Source organism: Pithys albifrons, chromosome 16 (assembly GCF_047495875.1).
Source record: "Pithys albifrons albifrons isolate INPA30051 chromosome 16, PitAlb_v1, whole genome shotgun sequence".
In the NCBI taxonomy this organism is placed as follows: domain Eukaryota; kingdom Metazoa; phylum Chordata; class Aves; order Passeriformes; family Thamnophilidae; genus Pithys; species Pithys albifrons.
The window spans coordinates 644,244-671,358 of NC_092473.1; the positions used below are offsets into that span (position 1 = coordinate 644,244).

Here is a 27,115-nt window from a genome sequence, read left to right on the forward strand (position 1 = left end):
TGGGGGTACGGGGGACATTGAGGGGTACCGGGGGTATTGGAAGTACGGGGGATATTGGGGAGTACGCGGGTATTGAGAGGTACGAGAGGTATTGGGGGGTACGGGGGGCACTGAGCGGTGTTGGGGGTACGGGAGGTACTGGGGGGGTACCGGGGTATTGGGGGGTGAAGGGAAAGGTCCGGGGACAGTGGGGCTGCCAGGGGGCCGTGGGGTGCGGTAGAGATGGGGGTGCAGGGAGACATATGGGGAGTGGGGGATGTGCAGTTTGCTGGGGGTGGAGCTGCCGGAGGGACGCAGGGCAGGAAGGAGGGATGTGCAGGGGGGGTGGGCAATATGGGATGCCGGGTGGGAAATGGGGGTGCTTAGCGGGTTATGGGGTGTGCTGGGTGTGGGGTTGTGGGAGGGGTGTGGGTTGCGCTTGGGGGGGTGTCTCACTGGGATGTAGGGGTGTGCTGCAGGAATATGAGGTGGTGGGGCACAGGGGGGAAGACGGGGTGCCAGGGGGAAATGGGCTGCATTAAGTGTGGGAATGCCAGGGAGATGTGGGGTCTGGAGGAGCGGGAGGGACGGGGGTGCATTAGGGGGTGGGAGTGCAAGGGATAATGGGGGTCGGGGGGCGTGGGTCGCATTGGGGGTGCAGGGTGGGAAATGGGGCTGCACGGTGGGAAATGGGGGTACAGAGTGGGAAATGGGGGTGCAGGGTGGGAAATGGGGGTGCAGAGTGGGAAATGGGGGTGCAGGGTGGGAAATGGGGGTGCAGGGTGGGAAGTGATGGTGCTGAGGGGCCATGGGATGCATTAAGGGTGGGCGTGCTGGGTGGATGTAGGTGCTCTGGCAGTGGGGGTCCGCCGGGATGGAGGGGCGGGATGGAGGGATTGGGATGGAGGTGTAGGGGTGAAGATGAGATTGCCAGAGGGATTTGGGGTGTATTAGGGGGAGAGTGCTGGGGATATGTGGGATCCAGGAGAAATGGAGGTACCAGAGGGACGTGAGGTGCAGGGGGGAGTGGGATTGCAGGGGAAAACGGTGGTCGGGGGGATTTGGGGTGCATTGGGCATGGAGGTGCAGGGCAAAATGGGATTAAGGGGATATGGGGTGCACTAGTGGTCAGGGTGGAGGGTGGCAAATGGTGGTGCTGGGCAGATATGGGGTACATTAGGACTGTAGGAGTGCACAGGAAAGTGGGGATGCACTGGGGTCATGGGGTGCAGTGCCATGGGGGAGTGTGAGGGGATGATATGGTGTGCATTAGGGATGGGGGTGCAGGGGGAAAATGGGGTGCATTGGAGGTCAGGGTGCAGGATGAGAAGTGGGGGTGACTGGGTTATGGGTTGCATTAGGGGTGAGGGGGCTGGGGAGATGTGGGGTCTGTGGGACTGGGGGTGCCAGAGGGATGTGGAGTGCATTAGGGATGGGGCGCAGAGGAAAAAGGGGGTCAGGGGGATATGGGGTGCATTACGGGTGTAGGGATGCTCTGGAGGGATCTAGGGGTGCACAGGGGAGTGGGGGTGCAGGGGGGCTATGAGGGCACACTGCCATGACAGGGGTGCACAGAAGAGTATGGCGACACACCAGCCCGGGGCAGTGCCTGTGTAACATGCAATTGTAGGGGTGACAACCCCTCAACTGCTGCTGTCACCTGCAGGGGTGGGGGACCCTCCATGTGCCATTGTCCTACCTGTCCCGGCCCCTGGCACCTGTGTCCTGGCACCCGTGTGGCACCCACAGGTACCAGTGGGTTTGGGGGTGCAGGCAGCCCCCCGCTCGTTGCCGGGGTGCTCCGTGCCCCAGCAGTGCCTCCCTGTCCCACAGCCCCAGTGGCTCCCAGACCCCCTTCCAGGGCCACGAGGCTCCTTGCGCCATTTGGGGGCCAGAAAGGGGCGTTTAGGACAAAGGAGGGAGTGGAGTCGGCGGTTGGTGCAGCAGTTCCTTCCCGGCCGGTACAAAGGCAAAACAAACCGAAAGCGTGTCCGTGCCCGTGTCCATGTCCGTATCCATGCCCCGCACTATTCCCGGGACTGCTGTGGCAGCGGGCGATGCCCGGGGACGGCCGCCGAGCCCCTCCCGCGCTGAGGCCCCACGGGCACCCAGCCCCATCCCGGCTCGGTCCCATCTCGGCTCAGTCCGGGGTCCCTCCGGCCCCGCTTGCCACTGGTGTCAAGGCGATGGCTTTTCAGCTGGAAGAGCAGTGGCAGTGTGTCCTGGGTGCCACGTCCTGCCTGCTCCCTGCGCCGGTGGTGTCCCTGCAGTGGTTCAGACCTGTCCCTGCTCCCCGGGATGTCCCATCCCAGACGGATGGGTCGCTCCTCCTGCTCCATCCCTCAGGGCGAGGGAGGTGCCGGCCAGGAGACCCTGACTCCCGGGGCAGGATCCGGCCGGAGCGCAGCCGTGTGGAAGGGCTAAGTGCGGGCTGTCACTTGTCACCGTTCCCCCGGTACCCCGAAACCTGCCGTAGCACGAGACTGAAGCAAGCGAGCATGCGAGGGTGGCGGGTGAGCGGAGAGGGACATCCTATTCACCAGGAGAAAGCACCCCAAAGGCAGGGCTGGAGGCTGGGGAGACACGCAAGACGGGGGGGTTGAGGGTGAGCTCGGTGACCCGCTCCGGGGGTGTGAGGGGACCCATCCAGCCTCCGCCGACACCCACGGGTGCCAAAAATAAGCATCCTCGTCTCGCCCATCCCTGGGAGCATCCCTTGGGCCCCAGGAGCATCCTTGGTGGCGGGACCGTGTCCACTCAGCACTGGGGTAGGTGGAGCAGGATGCGGCCGGGGGCGTCACACAGCGTCGCCTTCCCACTATGGGTTTCCATGATGTCCGCCCGTCTGTCCGGAAGGGGTTGACAGGACACTGTGACACTGGCGTTGGCGTGGGGGGAATTTACACGGTACCCGTGGGAGCTCCGACGAGGGGCGGCGCCGTCCCCATCTCCCCCCGGAGCCCCGTGTCCCTCGGGGGCGTCGATGCGGGGACTGTCCGGGGTCGGCTGGAATAAAGGGCATCTCTCGTGTCCCCCAGCAGCCGGGAGGAGATGGGGTGGGCAATGGTGGGCGCAGGAGCGGGCGGCCGGACCCGGCGCTACTCGATCACCATGCAGCACGGGAGGTGCTGAGAGAAGTACTTGAAGAGCTCCGGGGTGGCCCCAGGGCAGTTGGTGAGTTCCAGCTCCTCCAGCTCCTGCAGCTGCACCAGTCCCGACAGCCCCGTGGTGGTCAGCAAGGGGCAGCCTGCAAGGAACAGGGTGCGCTGTCACACCCAAACACCACCACCCCCAAAAAATGGTATCCTAAAAACCAGCATCCCAAGGGCACCAGCATCCCAAAACACGCAAAACCCCCACAAATAGCTCTCCAAAGTATCAGCACACGAAAACCCTAGAACCTCAAAACCTCAGCACCCCAAGAAAGCACCCCAAAACCCAGAACTCCAAAGCACCAGCACCCCTAAAAATAGTGCCCAAACCCCCAGCATCCCAAAACACCAAAGCTCTCCAAAAAGCACCCCCAAAAAACAGCAGCCCAAAACACCAGCAGCACAAACATACCAGTAATACAAAGCACCAGCTCCCCAAAACATAACCCCCAAACCCAGCACCCCCAAAACCAGCATCGCCCAAAAAACAGAACCCAAAAAGACCAGCATGTCAAAAAACTGTGTCCCAAATGACCAACAGATCCCCAAACCACACTCAAAACACCAGTACCCCCAAAATACAGCATCCTAAAAAAGCACATCAAAACCTGGCACCCTAAAGTGCTCGTATCCAAAGAAATAGCACCTCAAAACATCAGCACCCCAATCAGAACCCCCAAAAACCAGAATTCCCCCCAAACCAGTATGCAAAAAACTGTGCCCCAAAACACCCCAAAGAAACCCAACCAAAAAACAGCACCTTGAGAACAGCACCCCAAAACACCAACACCCCAAAGCATCAGTATCCAAAAAAAAGCACCCTCAAAATCCAGTGCCCTCCAAAACAACACCCTAAAAACCAACACCCTACAAAACTTGAACCCCAAAAACCAGCACCCAAAACACCACCATCTCAAACAACACAGCACCCCAACAGTCCAGCCATGGACCTCTCCCCTCAGAGCTGGTCTGGGTGGCTTGGGGGAATGCTGTCTGTCCCCACACTGTCCCCACGCTGTTCCCATGCTGTCCCCATGCTGTTCCTGTTCTCATTCTCAGTCTCTCCCCAGCCTCATGGGAGTCCTCTCCCTCTGATCCCTGTGAGGGAGGGGGGGTCTCACCAGCCAGCGAGAGGAGGCGCAGGCTGCTCATGCCCAGGAGGTGCTTCAGACCAAAATCCTGCACCTGGAAAAGAAAAGGGATTGGGAATGGAGCGGACAATGTGGGGACCAAAAGCACTGGGGCTCAGCATCGATGGGGCAGGGACCCTAGGCAGGGTGCAGGATTCTGGGACAGGGTGCTGTGTCTGGGTGCTGACACAGGGTAGTGGGTGGTGGGACAGGGTGCAGGGACCTGGGACAGGGAGATGGATGCTGGAAAAGGAAGCTTGAGCAGGATGCAAGATGCTGTAGCAGAATGCTGGGGGCAGGGGCAGGGTACTGGGTCCGGTATTGGGTGCTGTGTGGCAGGACAAGGTGCAGGGAGCTGGGAGAGGGAAATGGAACAGGGAGCCTGGAGCTGGAGCAGGATGCTGGGGCAGGACACTGGGTCTGGGTGCCAGGGCTGAGACCTGCTGAGCTCACAGCAGCACCTGCTTCCCAGCACCAAGTCTTGGGGTCTCCATCTGCCCAAGGGAGCCCATCCTGATCTCCTGGCCCATTCCCAGGGAAGTGCCATCCTGCTCTCCCTGCCATGCCAAGCTGAGACAGGCACAGCTGTGCTACCCCACCTACCTGGCAGCACCAGCGCAGGTAGAGGCTCCGCAGGGATGACATGGTGGACAGGTAGCTGAGGCCGGTGTCGGTGATCCGCACGCACCTGCCGGGAATACAGGGGGTCAGGGCTGACTGGCAGTGGGGCACCCATGGGTGTCCCCAGACCATGGGCACCCTCTGCTTCCAGTGTGGCTCAGCATGGCACGGCTCAGCATGGCATGGCTTGTCATCATGTGACATGGCACAGCATGGCTCAGCATAGCATGACATGGCATGGCATAGCATGGCTCAGCATGATGAGGAATGGCTCAGCATGGCATGGCATGACTTGGCATGGCTTGGTATGGCTTGACATGGCATGGCATGGCTCAGCATGGCTCAGCAAGACATGGCATGTCTTGGAATGGCACAGCACAGCTCAGCACAGCTTGGTGCATCCCTGTACCTGTCGAGAACCAGCTCCTCCAGCTTGTGCAGGTCACAGGCAATGTACTCCAGGGCCATGTCGGTGATGCGAGGGCACCAGGAGAGGTCGAGGCTGCGCAGCTTCCGCAGGTTCTCAGCCACCAGCTCCACCCCGTCGTCTGTCACTTTGGAGCAGCCCGAGAGGCTGAGAACGCTCAGGTTGGGCAGGCTGTGCACCATGTTGACCACGCCGTGGTTGGTGATCTCCCAGCAAGAGTTGAGGCGCAGGGTGTGGGTGGTGTAGCCCTGCTTGGCGGTGAAGTAGGCGAGCGCCGTGTCCGTCACATGGTAGGCCTGCAGGTTGAGCTCGGTGAGGTTGGGCAGGAGCTGCGAGATGGCGGCGATGGCGTCATCGGCCACGTTGATGCAGTCGCTGACACTCAGGGCTGTGATGCGGGCGTTGAGGCTGGACCACAGCCCGGCCTCTGTGAAGTCGTTGCAGCCTGACAGCTCCAGCCGCACCACACCCTGCATCTGCTCCAGCATCACCTGCCAAAGGGCAGGGGATCAGGGCTTGGTGGGCACCACCACATGCTCTGTGCAGCCCTGCCTGCCCTGGCTCCCCCTGAGCCCCCTGTGGCTCTTCCCAGTGCTCCCAGTTCTGCCTGGGTGCAGCCTTCTCTGTGAGACTTCCCTGGCACAGGACACACCAGCAGTGGTGGGGAATGGGAGGGGATAGGCAGGAACCCCAAGATGCAGCCCTGGCACTGTAGCAGGTGTTGTTGGCAGGCTCAGGATTGATGCCTGCTGCCAGCACGGGAACTGCTCAGGTAAGATGTGCCCATGGGGCAGCTGGTGCTGTGTTTGGCCATGGCACAGGGTAGGGACCTCAGTGGGGACCCTGCCAGGCCTTGTGCAGGACCATGAGTTACCCCATTTCTGTCTGACCCTCAACCCCTTCCCTGTGACCAGAGAAATCTCTGCCTGCATGTGTGTCCCTAAGGCCACCAGGAGTGACCCACCATTGCAACATCTCAACCACCACGGTCACCTCACCAGGGTCACTTACCTCCAACCCTGCATCTGTGATAGTCGACCTCTTAAGGCTCATGGACTTGACTCCCTTCTTGGAGAGGGGGTAGTTGTCAATGAACTCACAAATGTCCAGGTCGGAGACGCCTACAAGGCAGAAGCCGTCGAAGCCACGGACAGCAAAACCCTGCAGGCTCACAAACTCCTTCTCGCCACTGGGCAGGATGTTGTAGAGCTCTTTGGTGTGCAGGACGGGCGTCAAGCCCACCCAGAACTTGGGCTGATAGAGCACCCGCCTCCATGCCTTGCACACCTGTGCCAGCACACACTTCTCACACGCTGAAAAGTACCAGAATAAGCGGTTGAGGATCTTCTCATCCACCGCCAGCTGCCGTTCCGAGGGTGAGCCCGGCAGCCGCTCCGGCGAGGGCTGCTCCGAGCCTTCACTCGTGTTCAGTCCCACCAAGGAAGCACTGGGAGGGGAGGACACACTGGCCAGAGTGGCCAAGGAGAGCGGGGAGTCCAGGCTGGGGATGGAAAGGTCGCTGCGGTGCGCTAAGGCCGGGCTGAGGATGGCAGGCACAGAGGAAGGCTGGCACAGACGGTTTTTCACAGCGGGGGTGCCTTTGGTGATGCTGGCGGAGCCAAGGCCATTGGGTTGCGTGGGGATCTTCACGAGTCCATTGCGGGGCAAACATGGGGGCTTGGTGTCACCGTTTCTTGGGTTCGACATCTTCCACAGGTGTCTCTGTAACACAGGGATGTGGGATGAGGGGCTGCTAGTCTGGTGGGCAGGGCTGGGGGATGTGTTAGCACAGGTGGGGAGAATGATTCTGAGAGTCCCTGTGCAGGAAGCAGGGGGGCACAGGGGATCAGGAGAGACAGGGAGGGTGGGCACAGCCAGAGAGAGGGCACAGGGCAGGGTTCCCCCAGGGGCTGCATGGCCATGGCATCCCTCCTGATGAGAGACAGATGGGAATTTGTCCCTGGACATTCACATCCCTCTCTGAACCTGTCCTAGAGCAGAGGGGCTCTAGCCCTCAGAGCCTTCTTGTGAGGGAGAGAGGAGGCAATGGTGGTGGAACAGAGCTGCCTGTGCTCACCATGCCAGGCAGGAGCCTCTGTTGAGCCTCACAGCAGCCAGGCAGCTCCAGCAAACCGGGCCAATAAATACTGCAGTGGCAGCAAGGCCGGCTTTCCACGGCCACGCTGCACCCGCCATCCATTATTCAACATGTTTCCCTCTATAAATATGGAGGTGAATAATTGATGGGAGCTCAACCCCCTCCCTCTGCCCCAGCTGGTGCCTGGTGCAGGGCCCTGCTGGGGTGCTCCTGCCCTGTTTGCCAGTGCCATGCCTAACCCTGCTGAAGTGCTGGCTCCTGGAAGCCCCTGGGGACATGATGAGGAGCTGGAACACAGGAAAGGGCTTTCAGTGCATGGACCAGAGGACAGGAACATGGCCCTGAAGTCTGGAAGGATGCCTGGCATGTCCATCCATCAGCATCTGATGGAACCTGAGGACCCTCTTCTTTGCCAGCTGCCCCTGGACCAGCAATAAAAGCAAGGGAAATATTTTTGCTGGTTTATTTAGGTTGGAGATGGCCAGAGTCTGCTGAAAGGGCACTAAGGGAGGAGCATCCTGCCTGGTAATGCTCCGGGTCAAGCTCTGTGGCCTGTGAGGATGCTTGATGCAGGCTGGGGGAGGTGGCTGCCAAGCTGGATGCTGCCCACATCACCCGCTGCCCTCAGCACATCACTTTCACCCTCACAGCATCCCTGGCCTCATCCAGCTCTCCTGGAGCAATCAACAAGGGAGAAGCCACCTAAAGAAGAGCTCAGGAGCACAGGCAGCTGCCAGTGGCACAACTGGAAAACTGCAGGGGATGCACAGCACACAGCGGCTCCTTAGGACAATGTTCCCAGCACAACAAGGCTGTGGGATGGGGCTGGTGGGAGCTTCTGAAGCCTCTCCCGTAGTGTGAGTGGCAGCAGCATGGAGGTGTCAGCAGACAGCCTGGCTCAGTGGCAGCGGCCCGGAGAGATCCCAGCCTCAAGGGAAGAGCCCAGCCCCGTGCAGACAGTCTGGCGCCGCTCCCGACTTGGACGCAGCCCCTGCTGCCTCTGTTCCCACTGCCCGACAGTGGAGCTGGGCCTCTGCTGCTTGGACGTGTGTTAAATTCACTTGGAAAGAGGAGAAGAGGAGGGGAAAGAAGGAAGAAACTTAAATCAGCAGCTCAGTTCTTGGCAGCAATTAGGGAAGCAAACAGAAAGTGCACTGGGGTAACTCACACAGCACAAATCCAACCAGATAAATACCGGGTGGCATAGAAAGGCTGTTGATCCATGCAGAACCCACAGCCAGAGCTGTTGGGCATGCTGGTTGTCTCCATGGAGAGGACAGGTGGTGACAGAGGGGCAGCCCAGGGCTTTGAGAGCCCAAGGGGACAGTCACAGGAGGAGACAGACGCTGACAATTTGATGGACTGAAATGCAGCCAGCAGGAGATTCTGGCAATGGATACAACCAGTTCAGACCTCAGCTGGTCCCCAAGGCCAGGCTCAGGGCAGGCTGAGTGGATTCAGCAGCTTTCCCAGCCCTGCCTTGGAAAGCTGAGCCAGGTTTCCCCTGCCCTGGGCACTGAGGCTGCCTGTCTGGAGCACAGAAATCCTGAAGCTTGAGTGAGCTGAGAAGTCACTTCAAATAGAAAGACAGCCAGAGATTTGGGCCTCTGGGCACAGGCAGCTTCAGGCAGTGGAGGTGGTAGGCCAGGCAGGCATTTCTCTCTGGGAAAATGGGCAGGCAAGTATTTGGGGGTTTCTACCAAGCCCAGGAGCAGAACTGTGTTCGGAGAAGGACTCCAAGGTGAAGAAAGTGGGCTGGGAACAGACACTGTGGAGGAGAGTGGGTCCAACAGCTGCTCTCTGCTGCCTTTGGCACTATGGGGCAGCACTGAGATCTGCCCTCCCTTGCTTCAGGAACGCCCCTGCCTGAAGCCGAGGAGCCCCTGAGGTTCCTGCACCCCAAGGCTGAGGCCGCATCAATATACAATGTGCAACTCCCACATCCTGTGGAGTTCCCAGCTGCTGTGAGCTGGGACAACCAGGGCACACCCCATTGTGCCCCAGGCCCTCCCAGCCCACCTAGATAGCAGATGGACAGTGAAGCAACAAACTGATTGCCTCTGCCAGTACAGAGTCTCTCTGATGTTCCAGCAGATCCATAAGCACCTTCATTTGTTTTTGACCATCCCAAAGCACCAGGAGATCAGAGATTTAGGCTTTTCTCCCTATCATCTCACTGTTTGCAGCTTGCATGATTGGACCAACTATATCATCATCATCATCATCATCATCATCATCATCAAGACTGTTCAGCACTTGGTACAACCATCCTTGCTCTGGGATCCCACAGGAAGGGCCCTGATTTGCAATCCCATATCAACCCCCCTTGGCTCTCACAGGCCATGGCTCATGGCAATGGGTCTTCCAGCAGTGGAGTGCCAGCTCCCAATCCACAATGGGGGAAAACCTGATGAAAGCAAAGGTCAAAGTCCTTCAGTCTCCCGAATCCACTCCAGGGTGCACATTTCACAGGAGACATCAGCGCCAGAGAAGTCACTCCATTCAGGATGGTTTTGTCACCCACAATAAGTGATGATGCAGTGGTGGGGGGTGGATTTGACGCAGGAAGAGAGACGAAAGCCAGGGCCTAAGAACCTGTCTCCACAAACATTGCGCAGACAACGAGGGTGCTAGGAGGAACAGGACAGAAGCTGCCAGGAAGAAAACACTTGTCCAGGCTGTTGGAGACTTCACCATCTCCACGTGGTAGTGAAGAGAGATGAGGGCCTCTGCATGGGCAGGACGATCAGGCACCCTGTTAGTGCTGCCCTGAGTGGTGTTGGCTGGGAGATCCCAGGCACCTGGATCAGACGGCCATCCCCCTCTGGTCAGGCTCGGGGGGAGGTGTGTGGCGGGAACTCTGGGTCCGGCAGGATCAGAGAGGCCACGGGAGACCCCGGACTGGCTGGCGTGGAGCCCCCGGGCCCCGGCCACGCTGCGCTCAGCACCGCGGACAGCGGCCGCTCCTGGGCAGCACCGTGATCGCGGCTCCGGGCAGCACCGCGGACAGCATCTCTGGCCGGCCCTCGATAGGGGCTCGGGGCAGCCCCGCGATAGAGGCTCCGGGCAGCCCCGCGATAGAGGCTCCGGGCAGCCCCGCGATAGAGGCTCCGGGCAGTGGCAGAGGCCGCGCCCGCCCCAGGCCGCCGCAGCCCTAAGGGCACCCCGCAAACGTGCCTCTGCGGGACCCGCCTCAGCCGTCCCTGTGGGGATCTGGTATTTCCCCGACGGATTCCTGTGAGCATCTCTTATCACACTGCCAGGTCCCTGCTAGGGTCCGCTGTCGCCCTGCTTTGCAAGAGATCCTATTATTGCCCTGTCAGATACTTGCAAGAGAACCTGTTATCATCCCGCCAGGACCCTGTGAAAACTCTCTATTGCCCTGCCAGGTCCTTGTAACAGATCCTGTTATGACCCTGCCAGGTCTCTTTGAGAATCCACTATTGCCTCGCCAGGCCTTTGGAAGAGATCCTACTATTGCCCCACCAGATGCCTGAGAGGATCCACTGTCACCTTCCAAGGTCCCTGTGAGGATCTGTTATCACCCTGCCAGGTACTTGTAAGAGATCTACTACTGCCCTGCCAGATCCCTGTGAGAATCCACCATTGCCCTGCTAATTCCCTGAGAGGATCCACCATTGCCCTTCCAGCTGCTCCTGAGACCTTCCTATCACACGCCAGGTCCTTGGAGCCCCCACTCCTTCCCTCCAGCCTGCCCTGCCCCTATTAGAGCCCTGCCAGGATCCAAAGCTGCTACAAGACGATTTCTGTTCTGGCAGCAGAGCTGCACGGCAGTGAGGAGCCATTGCTCGCGGGTGCCTGCACACACACACACACAGAGATACAAATGCACACTCAGAAACACATGGACATGTACGGCCCCCGGAGTGGGTGGGTGCCCCTCACACAGGCCGTGGTGCTCCACAGCTCACACACACACACACACACGCGCACACACACACACACACACACACACAGAGCCAGGGCCGGCGCATGCACACACACACAGGGTTGCATCAGCTGAATTCATTAGCCCGTCTATTTTTACTAATGCAGCAAATCAAGTTGCTCTACAGGCGGAGAAAACACACACGAGACAGAGCTGTGGCGGAGCACACAGCCAAAGGCTTTTGTCCAGCACTCCTGGGGGGATCAGCTTCCTGAGACTCCCTCAGCTCCCCACGGTGTCCCCGAGCAGCAGCAGTGCCAGGCAGGCTCTTGCCTGAGGGGCTCAACCTGCCGACCAAAGCACATGGCAGTAATAAAGACATCCTTCTGCAAAGCTCACCCTGCATGGCCCTGCTCCGTGGGGTGCAGCTGCCTCCTGCTCTGATTCCATTGGTGCACAACACTGCTCATGCCATGAGTAGTGGGGGTAGGACCTCTGGCCTCTGGAACCAGGTCCCTTCACAAAGCTTGGATCACCCAAGAAACGTAGAGAAGCTTCCAAAGACCCTGTAAGAGTCCCTGGTTTCCCAGAGATGGAGGGGCAATGGATGTGTTTGGGTAGGGAGATGCTGTAGCTATGCAAGTGTGTGTGTGTGCACAGGTGGATCTGCGCTCCCAGGCTCAGCACTAACATAAGTGAGCTGGGAGAGAGGCTCAGAGCACAGCTCCAAACTCAGTGCTAATTCTTCCTTGCTGCACAAGCCAGGAATTCATGGTAGGGAAACGCCTTACTGCTCCACCTGGCCCTGGAGACCTGCTGTTTTTGTGAAGAAAAGTGAGAAACTCTGAGAGCTCCCTCAGAGATCAGGGGGCTGAGAGCAGATTTCTTGCTCCCTTGTTGTCTCCCAGCGATGCCAAAGAGCTCATCCCACCTTACAGTGGACAAAGAGGCTCAGGAGAGGCTGGGAAAACAACTGATCTGAGTTCCACTGCTTCCAGCTGCTGCTCTCAGTGCTGAGCAGGCTGATGAATCCTGGGTCTGAGGCAGCTCGTGGCCAAGCAGCAGAGCTGTCTCAATGGGGACCCCCTAGCACTACTCTCTCCCAGGTCCCACAGCCTTCCCAAATGGCAAAACCTACAGAGAAAGGTCAGGCTCTGCAGGGTCAGCCCCATGCCCAGGAAGCTGGGAAAAGCTGGCTGAGGTGCCAGAGCTGAGGTCCCTACTCAGGTCCCTACCACTTTGTGCATTGCTGATGGAACAGCTCCCCTCCCCGCAGAGCACTGAGATGCAGCTCCTCCCTCTCCCAGCCCTCAGCATGGGGAAATTGTAGGGAGGAGGCAGAGTTCCAGCCCCCCAACCCAGCCAAGCAAAACTTCCTTGCAACAGGCAATGGGATCTCCCCTGGCTGAAGCATCTGTATTCTCTGGTAAGACCCAAATCTCTCAAAGACATCAAGTGCTGACCTGTCTTCTTATCCAAGGCAGCCACATGCCCTGTTGAGAGGAAACCTGCATCCAAAAGGAACACAGGATGCATGGACCAGGGCAGAGCTGGTTTTCTGGGCCCTTCTCCTCCAGCCTCCTCCTCCAGAGATGCCAGCCATCACCACCATGGGAGGATGCTCGTGCCTCAGCCAAGCTTCTCCCTGTTACCCACTGACCGAGGCAAGGAGAGGTGGGAACAGCTCCTCGTGTCCTGGATCCTGCCCAGACTGGTCTCCCCTCACTGCAAGCCCAGCCAGAGCCCAGCAAAAGTACCCAATATGTCACAGCCTTTCTCTCTCCCCCTCCTGGGCCCAGAAAGGGGTGAAGAAAACTGTAAGATCCCACAGGAGTTCACAGCCCGGGACTGTCCCTGAGCCCCCTGGTCCCCAGAACATCGATGTGGTCCCTGGGTGTTGATGGGACTTGAATCTCTCCAAATCCCTTCACCCCTTCAGATATGGCAATGGCCATGAAAGCAGTGATGCCCCTTTGGTGCTGGGCTTGGGGGTCCAGCCAGGAGCTGGGGTTGGGGTGAGGTGGGCGCCTTTGGCACCAGGCTGGTTGGAAACTGGGGAAGGCAGGCAGTGTTCAGCCATGGCACTCCTCACTGCAGGGGACTGTGGGTGCTAAATGCCAGCACAGGCTCTGAAAAACCATTAGATGACTCCAAGAAGTAAAGTCACTGGCCTGATCCTGCTCCTAGCACAGCCCCAGCTGTCTGCTTCCCCCATCCAGGAGCTGGGCACAGATCACACCTTCAGCAGGAAGAAACCCTGGAGAAATGGCTTGTGCTGAACTGCCCTCTCCCCAGACACTCTCCCCTTCAGCCCTGACCTCCTCCTCTGAGCCCCTGGCCCTGGAGCACCCGGCACACGTGGCTGATCCCCGTGGCAGGTGGGCAGAGGTTTGGAGGGGGTGGGATTCTGCCAAAGAAGTTCCGCTCACCCACACACCCCATCCTGCTCCCTCCCACACCATCAGCACCCACTCACCTCCCAAATTCCCTTTCTCTTCTCTGGGTGCTGCTCCATCCTCACAGACACAGATGGGGAGCAATGGGCCGTGGCTTGGGCATGGGGAAATTGAGGTACAGGTAGGACAACATGGCTTTGCCATGGACCAGCCAGAGTCTGAGCCAGGCACAGATTAAATCTGCGGAGCAGGAGGGCAGGATTCAGCCCCAAACTCGAAGCACTCCCTTTACAGTTGCCCTTCTGTCTGGAGCACAGCCACATCCCCATGGGATAGTCAACATGATTGTGACCCCCTTTCTTCCTCCTGCCTTTGGAGAGGACCCAAGTGAGGGTCACTCCTTTTTCAGGAACAGGATTTGGGGAAACAGGAGGGTCCCAGTGCTGGGAATGCTTGTCCCACTGCTCCCCACTGCCATGGAGCCACTGGCATGAGGAGGAGAGCAGGCAAAGGGATCATTGAGGGGGAAGCCAGCTTGGGGAAAAATAGATATCTTTCTCATTAAAAATGGATGCTCGAGCAAGTCCTCCCCACTCCAAAGCCACCTCCCTCTCTCTTCCTGGTAGCCGGAGTGAAATCAGCACTCAGCTTCCAGAGGAGGGGAGATGCCAGCACGGCACAACACTCTCTCTGTGCCTGCTGCTCTAACCCTGCTGCATGCTGAGACCCTCTGGGTGCTGCAAGTCAGGGGCTGAGACCCCTAATACTTTGGTCAGAGGGTGGTTATGGAGCAGGACCTCTGCCAGAAGCATCCCTGCTGCAGGAACTGCCATGCTCTGGCCTTCACTGCCCAGGCACTGCCATGTCCCACCAGTGGCACTGGACATCCAAGAGGCAGGGCTGCTTCAGCCCTGTGCCCATGGCACCCCTAGGTCCCCACATGGCCAAAGTCTTGGGGGCATCTCTCTGATTGCTGCAAAACCCCTGTGCCTCAGTTTCCCCTCTCCATGCCCAGCCCCAGACATTCCATGGGGTTCAGCCTTCCAACCTGGCCTACAACCCCACACACAGACCCCTCCAAACATTCTGGTCCCCTGCCTCACCAAAACAAACTCCTCATCCCCATCCTGGACTGCTGAGGGGTCCCTGACCCCACATGGACTCTGTGGGACCCTGTTGTGGGGTTCAGCCCCCTTGATCCCATCCCAGCCAGAGCCTTTCCCTTCCTCCATTCCCTAAGCTCCAAGATGGGGTGTCTGCACCTGTGCCCCCATGCCTGGTCAGTACCACCCTCCACCCAAGGAAAGCCATGCTGAGATGTTGGGCTGCCAGGGTGTTTGGGTGCAGCCCTAGGGATGCCAATGGTGCCACCAGGGAGGACAAGAGGCATTTTGGAGGTTGGCAGAAGAAGTGAAGAGGGGCAAGCATCAATCCCACGCCCGGGAGACACTGAACCCTATGGTGATGTCCCCCTACTTCCCTATCCCAAAGCATCCCTGCATTCCGCGGTACCCACCTGACTCTCCCCTCTCCCCGCTGTTACCCACCCGGTGATGCCCGGCCATGCTGCGGGGACACAACACACACCTCACCCACCCAGCACCCCCCGTCCCCAAACCGGTGGGGAGAGGACAACACCACGCGGAGGGACACACCGACCACCATCCTCTGGTGAGCTACCGGGAGGTGGGGGCGGAGGGGAGCCACCGGACCGGGAGCTCCGGGGCCGGGCCGCCTCCGCCGCCGTTATATAACGCGGCTCCATGATGCGGGATGCGGCTGGAGGTGGTTGCGGTGCCGGTGCCGGTGCCGGTGCCGGTGCCGGTGCCGGTGCCGGTGCCGGTGCCGGTGCCGGTGCCGGTACTGGTGGAACAGGCACCGGCACCAACCCCGGCGCCGGCTTTGTGTTGTAAAGGGTTTCCCCGAGCGGCTCTTACCTCCAGCCCCGTCTCCCGAAGCTCATGCCATGCCTTGTGCCCGTCTTCTGTCGGTTGCAGGAAAAAAACAACACCAGGAAGAAAACCGGGAATAATCCCCCCTCAAAAATCCCCGTTGGCAAAGGGGCCGGATCCCGTCCGGCCCCCGCCCCAACCCCGCGAAACAACAGGAAAAATAAGCGGGGAGTGGAGGGGGAGAATGGGGCAGGATCCGGATCCGGGGGGATGGAGAAGAGGGGTCCCTCCTGCCAGCCAGCCCAGGGAGCTGGGAGCACACGCACACGCGCGTTTGCACACACGCGTGTCACCAGCGGAGCCTGTTAAAGAGACACAGTCGCCAGTAGGGATAATGGATCGCGATGGGACGTCACCGGCACCGGCATCGGGAGAGGCGAGATGAGGGTGCGGGACACAGGGAATAATGCGGGGGGTGCGGGCAGGGCTGGGCTGGCAGCTGGGTGTGCAGGGAGAGAGGGGTGGTGGGTGGGGGAATGCAGGGGTGGAAGGATGAGGGATGAAGGGAGGGATGGGGGGATGGAAAGATGGAGGGGGGATGGAGAAATGGAGGGGTGGAAGGATGGAAGGAGGGATGGAGAAATGGGAAGAATGGTGAGATGCAGGGAGGGCTGGAGGGAGAAATGGAGGCTGAAGGAAGGGATGGAAGGATGAATGGAAACATGGAGAGATGGAGGGAAGAATGAAGAGATGGGGACAGAGGATTTGGAGAGGATGAAGGAATGGAGAAACGGAGGGAAGAATGGTGAGATGGAGGGAGAAATGGAGGGATGGAGAAATGGAAGGATTAATGGAAGGATGGGGTAGATGGAGGAACGGAAGGCTGGATGGAAGGAGGAACAGAGGGATGCATGGAAGTGTGGATGAACAGATGAAGGCTTGCTCTGGCTCTCTCCCCACCAGGGCACTGGCAGGCTGGAGATCCTGGTGCAGATCCTGCTGCAGACCACTCTCACCCTGGCAGCTGCCAGCCCCTTGCACAACGGTGGCTCTCAATCCAGCTCCAGCAGCCAGGGATGCAGCAGGCACCCAGGACAGGGTGCTGTGCCCAGATGCTGAGGAGAGTTACCTGCCCAAGCCACGTCTGGCAGTGGGACCTGCTGGGGGTGCCCCATTGCTGCCACCCATTTTCTATTACCCCCACTCAGCACCCACCCAGCACCCCCAGTCTGAGCCCAGCTTCACCACTGCTCTCCAGACTGGAGGGAACTGGTCAGCTGCCACATTTAACCCCATCCCCTGGCATGGCCCCATGTGAGCAGTGGGCCCAGGGCAACTGCTGCACCCGGCTGGCCCTGGGGAGGCTGGTGGAGTTGCTTGGATCGGCTGCCTGGCTTCTGCTTCCATAATTTATAAGGCAGGTTGGGTTTCACACTGGCAGCTGGGAGGAGGCTTGGGGGAGGAGACTGTGCACACACTCACTCTCACACTCATTCACACTCACACCCTCATCACAACCTGCCCAGTGGGTGCCAAATGCAGGAGAAGGTGCTGGAGGGGCCAGTGATTGCAGGGATGTGTAGATCCATGGCCTCATCGAGGGGTCATGGACTGAGGAACTGGGGGTCCTTTTGCTCACAATCCCTTCTCCCTCCAGCAGTGCCCTGTTCCCCCATGATGCCTCAACCCCATGGGGGTGTTCCAGGGAATAGCATCCTGGGAGCAGCAAGGCACAGGGAGGCAGTGGGGCCCTGGATGGTCCCTGTTGTCCCCCTGATCCTGGCACAGTCCCAGTCTCACTAGTGCCTGCCAGCTCCAGGCATGTTATTGTGTCCCCTTGTGCTGGGGACATTTTCATGCCTGGAAAGAGACTGAAAGAGTCCCTGGGCATGGGGAATCTCCATGCACATGTCCCCAGTGGAGGAGACCCGGGTGGGGTATGAGCCCAGGGGGGTACCCACATTTTGGGGCACCTGATGTAGGGTGCCTGGTCACCCCACTTCACCCTGTGTCAGCACTGCAGGCCTCCCGAGCCTCTCTGCTCCATGACAACTGTGCCCCCTGTGTGACAGTGGTGGCAGATGTCCCCATACTCAGGCGAGGCCAGCAGCTGAGAACCAAGTGACAAATCTTCCTCAGCCCTCCTTTATCCTCCCACCTCCACCGCTCTGGGGATGCTGGAGGCTCTCTCCCAGCCTGTCCCCGCGGTGATGGGACCCTGAGCTGAGGATCCGTGGTCCAGCCGGGGCATCCCTGGTCCAGCCGGGGCATCCCTGGTCCAGCCAGGCCGCCAGTGCCAGGGCTGGACCGCAGTGCGCCGTGGGCCCGTCGCCGCAGCAACCGCCGTCGCCTAGCGCCGCTGTCTCCCGGTAACCCGTCGCTTAGCAATGGGGGATTTTCACAGCTCGGGATGAAGAGTTGAAAGTTATTTTTAGCCCGGGCTGCAAATCAATAGGCAGCTCCATTCACCGCCCCGCAGGATGCACGCACGGGGGCCTGGCGGTGGCGGCAGGGATGGGGGGATGATGGGGGGAGAGGGGTGGTCTGTCCAGCCTGGGCTCACCACCCTGGCACGGCCCACAGGGCCCTCCAAGGTCTGGCCCCCTTTGTGCTGACCCCAGAGCTCAGAGGCCCTGACTATTCCCTACCAAAGATCTGACCCCACTAAGGCTCCCTCCTCCAGGCCATGTGCAGCTGAGGGTGGGTGAGGACATGGGGGCTCTCAGACTTCTCTGGGGACCCTCACATGGCCATGGAGTTGATCACACTGCTCTGAGGACCATTAGGTGCTATGGGGACTCTCATCTTACTGTGGCGGCCCTCAGTCAGCCATGAGGACCCTCATCCAACTATTGGGAACCTCATCCTTTCATGGGGAGCTTCTGCCACCATTGTGGACTCCCAACTTGCCATGGGACTCCTGCCTTGCCATGGGGACCCCAATCTTACCATGGGAGATCCTACCTTGCCATGGGACCTGCTCCTTGCCATGGGGATCCCCGCTCTGACACGTGTCCCCCCCCAGACTTGCAGATCCCCACTTTGCCATGGGGACCCTCATCCTGTTTTGGGGACCCTCACTCATGGTTCCTCTCCTGACAGGCCCCCTGAGCTCCCTCAGCCCCTCCGGGCTTGTTCCCACTCCCAGGGGTACCAGACTGGGGGCCTGGATGCTCAAGGACATTGAGAGAAGACAGAGCCTGTTCAGCATTTGGGTTCCGTGGGCCTCGGGTTATCCCTGCATGTCCCCAGAGAAGGGCTGGAAGCTGAGCTGAGGCTTCTGAGTTATTTTTTAAAGATGAAGTGGGTGCCTCCAGCAGCTGCATCTCCTTTGGGTGCTTGGTTGAGTGGGAGAGCTCCCCATGCAGCTGTCAGGGGAAGGGCAGTGGGGTGTGGAGAGCCTGAGGACCCCCAGCCTCTGTGTAGCCCTCCAAGGTCCCAGCCCCACTGGGTCCTCCCTTTGCCTTTCCAGGAGGTTTTTGACCAGCCCAGCCTAGAGTATCCCTGCCCTTGCCATCACCCACTCAAGGCACAGGGTAGAGGGTGCCCAGAGACACCCCACAGGGGCCCCTTGTGGCAGCGTGGAGGCCCCAAAGACTTGTCAGGTGCCTAGGGCTGTGGAGAGGCTGCCGACAAAAGGAGAAACCTTAGGGTGAACCAGCAGGAAAAGAGAGGGTAATTAAAATAAAAAAGGAAGAGGCAGAGTCCCTCCTGCCATGGAGCCCAGAGGTGGGTGCCCTGGGGCAGAGCAGACCTGTATCTGTCAGACCTGGTTCAGAGAGGACACGGAAATGCTCAGAGGGCTGGAAGAACCTCTCCTGTGGAGAAGGGCTGGGAGAGCTGGGGCTGTCCATCCTGGAGGAGACCTTCTGGCAGACTGGTAATACTTAAGGGAGTTTGGAAGAGCAATGGAGAGAGGCTTTGTGCCAGGATCTGTAGAAGACAGGAGAAGAGGTGACAGTTTCAGCTGGAAGAGGATGGATTTAAATTGGATATAAGGAGGAAACCTGTTGTGGGGGAGGCAGTGAGAAGCTGGTGGAGCTGTGGGTGCCTCACCGGCTGGAGCAGCCTGGCCCAGAGGGAGATGTCCCTGCTTAGGGCAGGGATGGGTCCGGGTGCTCTTTAAAGGTCCTGTTGGATCAGCTGATGCTCTGCTTCTCTGCAGGAGGTGGCTTTCCCCAGCCCCACCTGAGCCCCAAGGGTGGCCCGGGGTCCTCCCGCCCAGGGGTGGCCGTTCCCGATCACCGTGCCCGCGGTCACCAGAGGGCACTGCGAGCCCGAGCATCTGGGAACGGCCCGGGCGATCGTGGCCACAGCGGAGCCCGGAGCTGCCTCGGACCCGCCGCAGGGGCCGGAGGCTTCGGGGCGCTCCCTCGGGCCGGCCGGTACCCAGACCCCCCGATCACACTAGCTCCATGGGGACAACCCCCCTGCGGCAGCCAGGGGCAACGGGAAGCTGCCGGGGGACACTGGGGGTGTGCTGGGAACACAGTCAGGGGGCACGGCTTCAGGACAGAGCTCCGGTATGGCTGGCATCCCGGAGGATGCCCAGAGTTGCTCAGCCCAATCAGCTGGTCCGTAGGTCTGAGATATCTGGGTGGTGCCGAGGGGTTTTGCCTGGTCCCAGCTCCACCTCAGCTCCAGTAGTTCCTCCAAAGGGGTTCCTGGTCCCCATGATGGCCGTGCACCAAATGCAGGGATGCCCCATGCCATGTTGTAGGGAAGCCGGGACTGGTGGCCGCCGTGGTTTGGTCCAGCTGGTGCCGAAGTTTAACCAGTAACACCCAGTTAAGGTGGGTCAGGGACTGGGAGGGGGGGGCAGGGGTGCAGACCTATCCCAGGGTACTGGCATTAGGGCAGACATTGCCATGTGCCTGTTGGACAGTGGCACTCAGCTCCAGCCACAAACACCCATGTCCCACTTCCCTGCATCCTGTGGTGTCCAAAGGGAACATATTTCCCGAGAGTCCTGAGCAACCCCCTGGGTGGAGCATCAGTATCTGTGGGGTGAAGTCCCTGCCTGGGGACTCCAGTGCCTCATACCTCACCTCTGGTGCCATCTCATCTCTAGTGTCACTCCGCCTCTGGTGCCACCTCACATTTGGGTACCTGACTGAAGCCTTTTATGGGGTCCCTGGTGGGATCCCCTGCCCAGATCAGAGCCCAGCCAACCTCATTTCCCCATGGTGACACCAGATCAGACCCAGGACCATGTCCCTCTATGCTGGGGTCACCATGACCTTCCAGGGCACAACCAGGCCCCCGACCCAGCCACCCTGTGGCAAACTCCACAAGGCAACTGGTGGACTTATCTTGAGGGCCAGGGGGCACAGAGCTCCCCACCCCAACTGCCTGACACCCTGGCATCCCGACCAGCTCCACCTTAACCCGCAGCCCCTCCGGCCCCTCATTTTCCACGGATTCCAGCAGCGTGACTTCTTTCAGCATCGCTTCATGGCTGGAGGACTTTGGGTCCTCCTCTCCCCGCCAGCCTCTTCCTCCCCTTCCCCCCTTCCCCTTTTTCTTCCCACCATCCCAATTTACAATCCCTCATTTCCATTCCGCTCCACCCTCTGGCCGGGGACTTTGTTCCCGGTCTGTATCATCCCATCCCAATTGTTCTGTGTTTATTTCAAACATTTTGGCGGGCTGTCACTGCGTGAAAACTTAATTAATGGTGGGGTCTGTGGTGGTGGCACAATAGCGGCTGGGAGGGGGGGGTGATGTAAAAAATCCCAAGGTTTGGAGAGGGGGAACTGGGGGCTCAGATTGTGTGACCCCCGTGCCAGTCGCACTGCCACGTGCCTGGGCTTTCCCTGAATGGGAAACTGTTTCCGTGGGGAGGGGGGTGCTCTTGGCGGGGGGGGGGGGGAGGGGGCGGTTGTAGGTTTTACAGATGGAGGTGTGTGTGGGGGTGACTCTTGGGGTATGCAGTTCTGGGGGAGGTTTAAGCAAGGGGGCTGTAGTCTGGAGTTTGCATAGGTTAGTGTGTGCATAACTTGGGGTGTAGACAGCCTGGGGTGTGCGTGGCCTGGGGTGTGAATAACTCAGGGTATGCAACTTGAAGTTGGGTGTGTGTAACTTGAGGTACACAGTTCTGGGAGGGTGTAAACAAGGGGGCCTCTAGTGTGGGGTGTGCACGGTTGGGGTGTACCCAGCCCAGGGTGCCTGTACCCCAGGTGTGCGTGGCTTGGGCTGCACATGACCATGCGTGTGCATATCCTTGGGTGTACAAGGTGTGTGTAACTCTTGGGGTGCACAGTTCGGTGGGGGGGGGTGCATAAACCAAAAGGGTTGTAGTCTGGGGGGTGCACAGTCTGGGGGATCACAGTGTGCCTGGCCTGGGGGTCTGTAGCCTGGGGTGTGCGCAGTTGGGGTGTGCACAGTCTGGAGCATGTACAGCCTGAGCTGTGCAAAACTGGGCTGACCCCAGCTTGGGGTGTGCACAAATGGGTTCGTGCCCGGCCTGCGGTGCCCGGAGCCCGGTTGTGCACAGAACAGAACAGAACTCGGGGTGTCCCCCGCGGGGCCATAACCTGGGGTACCCAGCCCTGCTCCGCATTTCGTGCCCTGAGCTCGGCCAGGTCCCCCTTGGCCGGTGTGGCGGGGGGCATCCTGGGGGGCTCCGGGGCTGCCGCGGCGGTGGGTGCCGGTGCCCCGGCGGCGGGGAGGGGGCCGAGGGGGCGGGCGCGGTGTCCGCCCCTCCGCCGCTATTGGCGGAAAGTTCGGGGCGCGACGCGGGGCGGTGGCTGCGTTGCCCCGGCCCCACCGCCCCGGCCCCGTGCGGGCAGCGCTGCGGGCAGGGCCGGGCCGGGCCGGGCCGCCCGGGGCCGCCGGGGCGCGGCCATGTGGGCGCTGCGAGCGCTGTGCCTGGCCGGGCTGGGGGCGGCCATCGGCGGCGGCTCGGCGGACCAGTGCAGCTGGAGGGGCAGGTGGGCACTGGGAGCACGGGCACCGGGGGGGCGGCGAGCCTGGCGGCCGGGGGTAGCACACGCGGGTTCCCCTGTCCGCAGCCCCCCGGGGAGCTCCCACCGCCCGGGCAGGGCAGGTTCGGGGCAGGGGTCTGCTCTCCCCACCCCCTCCATCCTCAGGGCTGACCCCCCTCCTGCATCCGTGGGGAGGGTCACGGGTAGGATGCGGGTACCCGCGCCTGCCTGTTTACCCTCTCCTGGGTGCCGCTGCCCCTCCCGCGAGGGATGCTGCTCCCCCCGGGGAGCTCCCCGCCTCTCCGGCACCCCTTTCCTCAGCCTCCCCGTCCATGAAGCCCATCCTGGTGGCCGGCGGACCCCAAACTCCCTGGGAGAGCCCGAAGCACCGCCTGAAGGCGCCGAACTCCGAACAAAGAGCCGGGGCCCGCCAGGAGGGGCTGCCCTGCGCGGGGGCCGTGGGGGGTCCCGCAGACAGCGGCGTCCTGACCAGGACAGAGCGGCCTCCCGGCTGTCCCCACTGCCCCCAGGCCGGCTCCCCGCGTGTGCCCCCCCACTCACAGTGCCGCGGGGAAGCAATAGCTCCTGCTATCATTTCCAGCCGAGACTGGGACCCCAGAATCCACTGGGGATCCCCAGAGTGGGGGATGCACGGGAACAGGTGACCCCAAGGCCATGGGCACCCTGCAGGTGGCTTGGGAGCACACACTGGGTGTGAGGGGGGCTGTGCTGTTGCACCCCGTCCTCAGCCCCTCCAAAAGGTGGTGGGGGACACAAGCACCCCCAAATGACACGTTGGCACCCCAAGTCCGAGTCATTAAGGATTTGGTGCTGTTCCTCCCCATGGCCATCCCACAGGCCTGCTTAGGGGTGATGCTTGGGAGTCCTGGCTGCTGCTGTGTGGGGGGACACGGACAGGGGGGCACAGGCTGGGGGGTCCCCATCAGTCGGAGGGTCCTGGCTGACGGGGTGCTGTCCCCCACAGTGGGCTGTCACAGGAGGTGGGCAGTGTGGAGCAGCTGTCCCTGCACTGCGCCGAGGGCTCTCTGGAATGGCTGTACCCCATGGGGGCCCTCCGCCTGCGCCTGGCCCCCCGCCTGCCCCCCACCACCGCCGCCGTCAGGAACGGGAGCCCCCGGCACATCACTGCCTGCGTCAAACCCACCGGAACCTTCTGGGGGGCTCAGCTCTACCTGGAGAGAGAAGGGATGCTGGAGCTGCTGCTGCCGGAGACCCCCCGGCCCCGTGCCCACTGTTTCAGCTGGCTGCCCCAGGAGAAGGTGGCCCTGTTCCTGCAGGCGACCCCACACCCCGACATCAGCCGCCGCATCGCCGCCTTCCGCTACGAGCTGCGGGGGGACTGGCTGGCGCGGCCGGCGCTGCCCACCACCAGCCTCGGCGCCGATGGTGAGTGCCCAGAGACCCCTCGCCCACCTCAGGATCCTCTGCCCCACGGGCTGTCTGTGCAGGCAAGGAGGGTGGCATTGGGGTGGTGTCCCCCCTCGATGCTGGTCACTGGTGGTGGTGACAGGCTGTGCTTGGCCTTGCAGGAGTGTGTCGGCCGTGCAACGACACCGAGATCCTGATGGCCATTTGCACTAGTGACTTTGGTGAGTGAGCCCCAGGGATAGGGGGGAACCCGAGTGGGGGGAACAGCCCCACAGGCAGCGCTGGGCCCTGTCCAGGCTGGGCTGGGCTGTAGCCAACAGGGGCAGAGAGGTCTGTGGGATGGGGATGGGGAGGGGGATGGAGAGGGGGACAGAGATGAGAATGGGAATGGGAATGGGAATGTGGACAAGGATGGGGATGGATGCTAGGATTATGATGGAGACAGGAATGGGAATAGGAAAAGGAGTGGCAACGAGACAAGGATGGGGATGGGAATGCAGATGGTGACAGGGATGTGGACAGGGATTGGGGTGAGAATGTGGATGGAGATAGGGATGAGAGCAAGGATGGAAAAGTGAATGGGGCAAGAATGGGGATGGGAATGGAGATCAGGACAGGGACAGGAGTGGGGATGTGGATGAGGACAAAGATGGAGGTGGGGATGGGAATGGGGATGGAGACAAAGATGGGAATGGGAATGAGAATGGCAATAGGGTTAGGGCCAGGGAAATGCTGACACCTCTCCCTGCCTTCTCCCCGCAGTGATCCGCGGCAGCATCCAGAGCGTCTCCAATGACGCAGAGCTGCAGGAATCCATCATCGAGGTGAGTGCCACCCGCATTCACCGCCAGAAGTTCCCACTTTTCCAGGCAGACGGGCAGCTGGGGCGGCCCATGGGCAGCATCCGCACCCTGCTGCGCTGTGGGGTAAAGCCGGGCCCTGGCACCTTCCTCTTCACGGGGTGGCTGCACTTCGGGGAGGCCTGGCTGAGCTGTGCTCCCCGCTACCGGGACTTCCAGCGCATCTACCAGGGGGCCCAGCGCACACACCAGAACCCCTGCGAGTTCCCCGTGGACTGAGCGGCTCTGGGAGCACTGCCTGGCCTCAAGAGCACCCCGGGGGACGCGGGGACAGTGCCCAGAGGGAATGTGGCACATCGGTCCTCGCTGTGTGGCTGGGCTGTGGCAGCACCCTCTGACAGGCTGGGGGTTCTGGGAAGATCTTGCTGGAAGGGAAGGGATTTTCCCAGGGTGCGTTTGTCCATGGTCCCCAGGGACCTGCCTGGGTGAGGGGTGCAGTGGCACGGGGTTGGGGCTCCCAGAGGACCGGGGTGCTGCATGCTCAGGGGATGCTGTGGGGCACAGTGGGTCTGGCACCAGGGGGAGAGCCAGACCGCCGGACCCCAGCGGGGCTTGGGGACAGGTGACTGGTGGCAGTCCAGTGACACAGTGGGCACAGTGAGGTGTGGAAGAGCCAGGAGATGGATATGCAACGTTGAGGGTGGCAGAGGGAGTGAGCAGCGGTGAGCCTGGCCCTGGCCCTGCCTGCAACGCTGGGCACAGGCAGGAGCTGCAAGGTGGGTGCTGAGGAAGAGAGGCGAGGTCAAAGGGAACATGGGAAATGGTGAGGTGGGAAGAAGGGAGTGCACAGGGCAGAGGTGTCCTTGGCACAGCCAGGGCAGGACCAAAGTGCTGGTGCAGGAAGGTGCCGTGGGAGCAGGGAGATGTCACCGTGCCCACAGGTGACTGGCAGTGAGGCACAATGTGCCAGCCAGGGGAATTTTTGACCATGGGGGTGGGGGCATTGTATGTGCACTAAAGTTATAGCGATACCAAATTTGCAACTTTTTTTAATAAACTACACTGTATTTGTGGCTCCTGTTTTTAAAAAGCTGAGCAGGATGTTCAGTGACAGTCACCACAGTGAGTGCCGGTGCCAGTGTGTGCCACCTGCCTTTCCCTGTGCCAGCTCCAACCGCCAGTCCTGCCTCCTGCAGGGCTGGAACAACTCTGATACTTAGATATCTGTCTATATAGACAGATATATTGCTGTTTTCACACGTTACATCCTGATGTCCCTCGGGATGGGTTGCTTTGGGGTCCTTCTCCCTCAGCATCCCTGGATAAGGGGGCTGGGGTGGCCCCATGCTGGGGGGGTGACCCTGCTGGCGGAGCTGCTGTCAGGGCTGATTCTTGTCAGAGCCACTGGCCACAAGGCCTCATTGTGCCGGGCTGTGCCATTCCAGCATCCCAACCCTGCTCACTCCCACCCCTCTGCTGCCCCCGTCCAGTCCCCGCCTCTGGCTCCTGCTCCTCTGGCTGTGCTGTGTCCCTGGGGGTGGTGAGGGGGACGGGACCCTGAACAGGGATGGGACACAGGACATTCAGCCAGGAATGGGATGTGGGATCCCCAGCCAGGGATGGGACCTGGGACCCCCAGCTAAGGACCCTTCCTCCTCATCAGTGATGCCCACAGAGGCTCAGCAGAGGAAAGCTCAGTTCCTGAGCCTCCCCAGAGCCCAAAGTCCCCGAAACCACCCAAGCCAGGTTCATGCCACATGTCCACTTGTGCAATACCCTTTCAAATATCACCGTCCAGGACAAGCTACCGGGTGTTTGGTGCCTCTGATGACCACAACACAATTTACCTCACCAAAAAATGTTTCTAAAGAATGCTGTGGGCTTTGGAACTTAGTTAAATATAAATGTCTGTATGTATGTGTGTATAGAATGATCTGGCTGTGATAAGATCCTGGTGGGTTTGATACACAACACATGTTTTCCCTTGAGAAGAGTTTGATGCTTATTTTATGTTTTACTGCCAATTTTATACTTATGTATTTTGATTTTATCCTTTTACTGCCCCATTTTGGGGCCTGGCTGGGCTCTGAGGGCAGGATGTGGCCCTGGGGAGGGGGATGCTCCACGCCGGGTGCTGGAGAATGCCAGCATCCCCCTGGAATTTGGCAGCAGGCAGGAGCCAAGCAAGGCAGGGGGAAGAGGGAAGTGGTGGGAAACCCAGCGGAGGAGGAAAAATGGGGCTGGAAAACCAATAAACAAGGTGCAAAGGGAATTGTGCTGCCCACGGCATCCTCTGCACACAGTGGGAGTGAAACCCGGCTGCTCCAGCCCTGCTGCAGTCCGGCACATTCCTCTGGGCCAAATGACAGTGTTTAATGCGTGGAGCATCCGGCGCTTTTCTGGCCAGCAGCAAAAG

The 27,115-nt window shown here is 60.4% G+C and overlaps 2 protein-coding genes across 3 annotated transcripts; one reads left to right on the top strand and one right to left on the bottom strand.

Moving 5' to 3' along the window:
• Positions 1 to 2,862: 2,862 nt before the first annotated feature.
• Positions 2,863 to 16,181, bottom strand: FBXL16 (F-box and leucine rich repeat protein 16). Its single transcript, XM_071570997.1, has 6 exons — positions 15,630 to 16,181; positions 6,321 to 7,031; positions 5,292 to 5,800; positions 4,865 to 4,949; positions 4,253 to 4,316; positions 2,863 to 3,226 (listed from the first exon to the last, which is right to left on the bottom strand). The coding sequence occupies exons 2-6, from the start codon at positions 7,014 to 7,016 to the stop codon at positions 3,078 to 3,080; spliced, it is 1,503 nt and encodes a 500-aa protein (XP_071427098.1). The 5' UTR covers positions 7,017 to 7,031; positions 15,630 to 16,181; the 3' UTR covers positions 2,863 to 3,077.
• METRN (meteorin, glial cell differentiation regulator) lies at positions 15,825 to 25,772 on the top strand. Of its 2 annotated transcripts, none has more exons than XM_071570999.1 (4): positions 15,825 to 16,031; positions 23,496 to 23,917; positions 24,061 to 24,120; positions 24,662 to 25,772. In XM_071570999.1, exons 2-4 carry the CDS (start codon positions 23,575 to 23,577, stop codon positions 24,976 to 24,978), a joined length of 720 nt encoding a protein of 239 aa, XP_071427100.1. In that variant the 5' UTR covers positions 15,825 to 16,031; positions 23,496 to 23,574; the 3' UTR covers positions 24,979 to 25,772. The 2 variants fall into 2 exon arrangements, with proteins under 2 accessions (XP_071427100.1, XP_071427099.1); XM_071570998.1 differs by lacking the exon at positions 15,825 to 16,031 and adding an exon at positions 22,349 to 22,516.
• Positions 25,773 to 27,115: the final 1,343 nt, after the last annotated feature.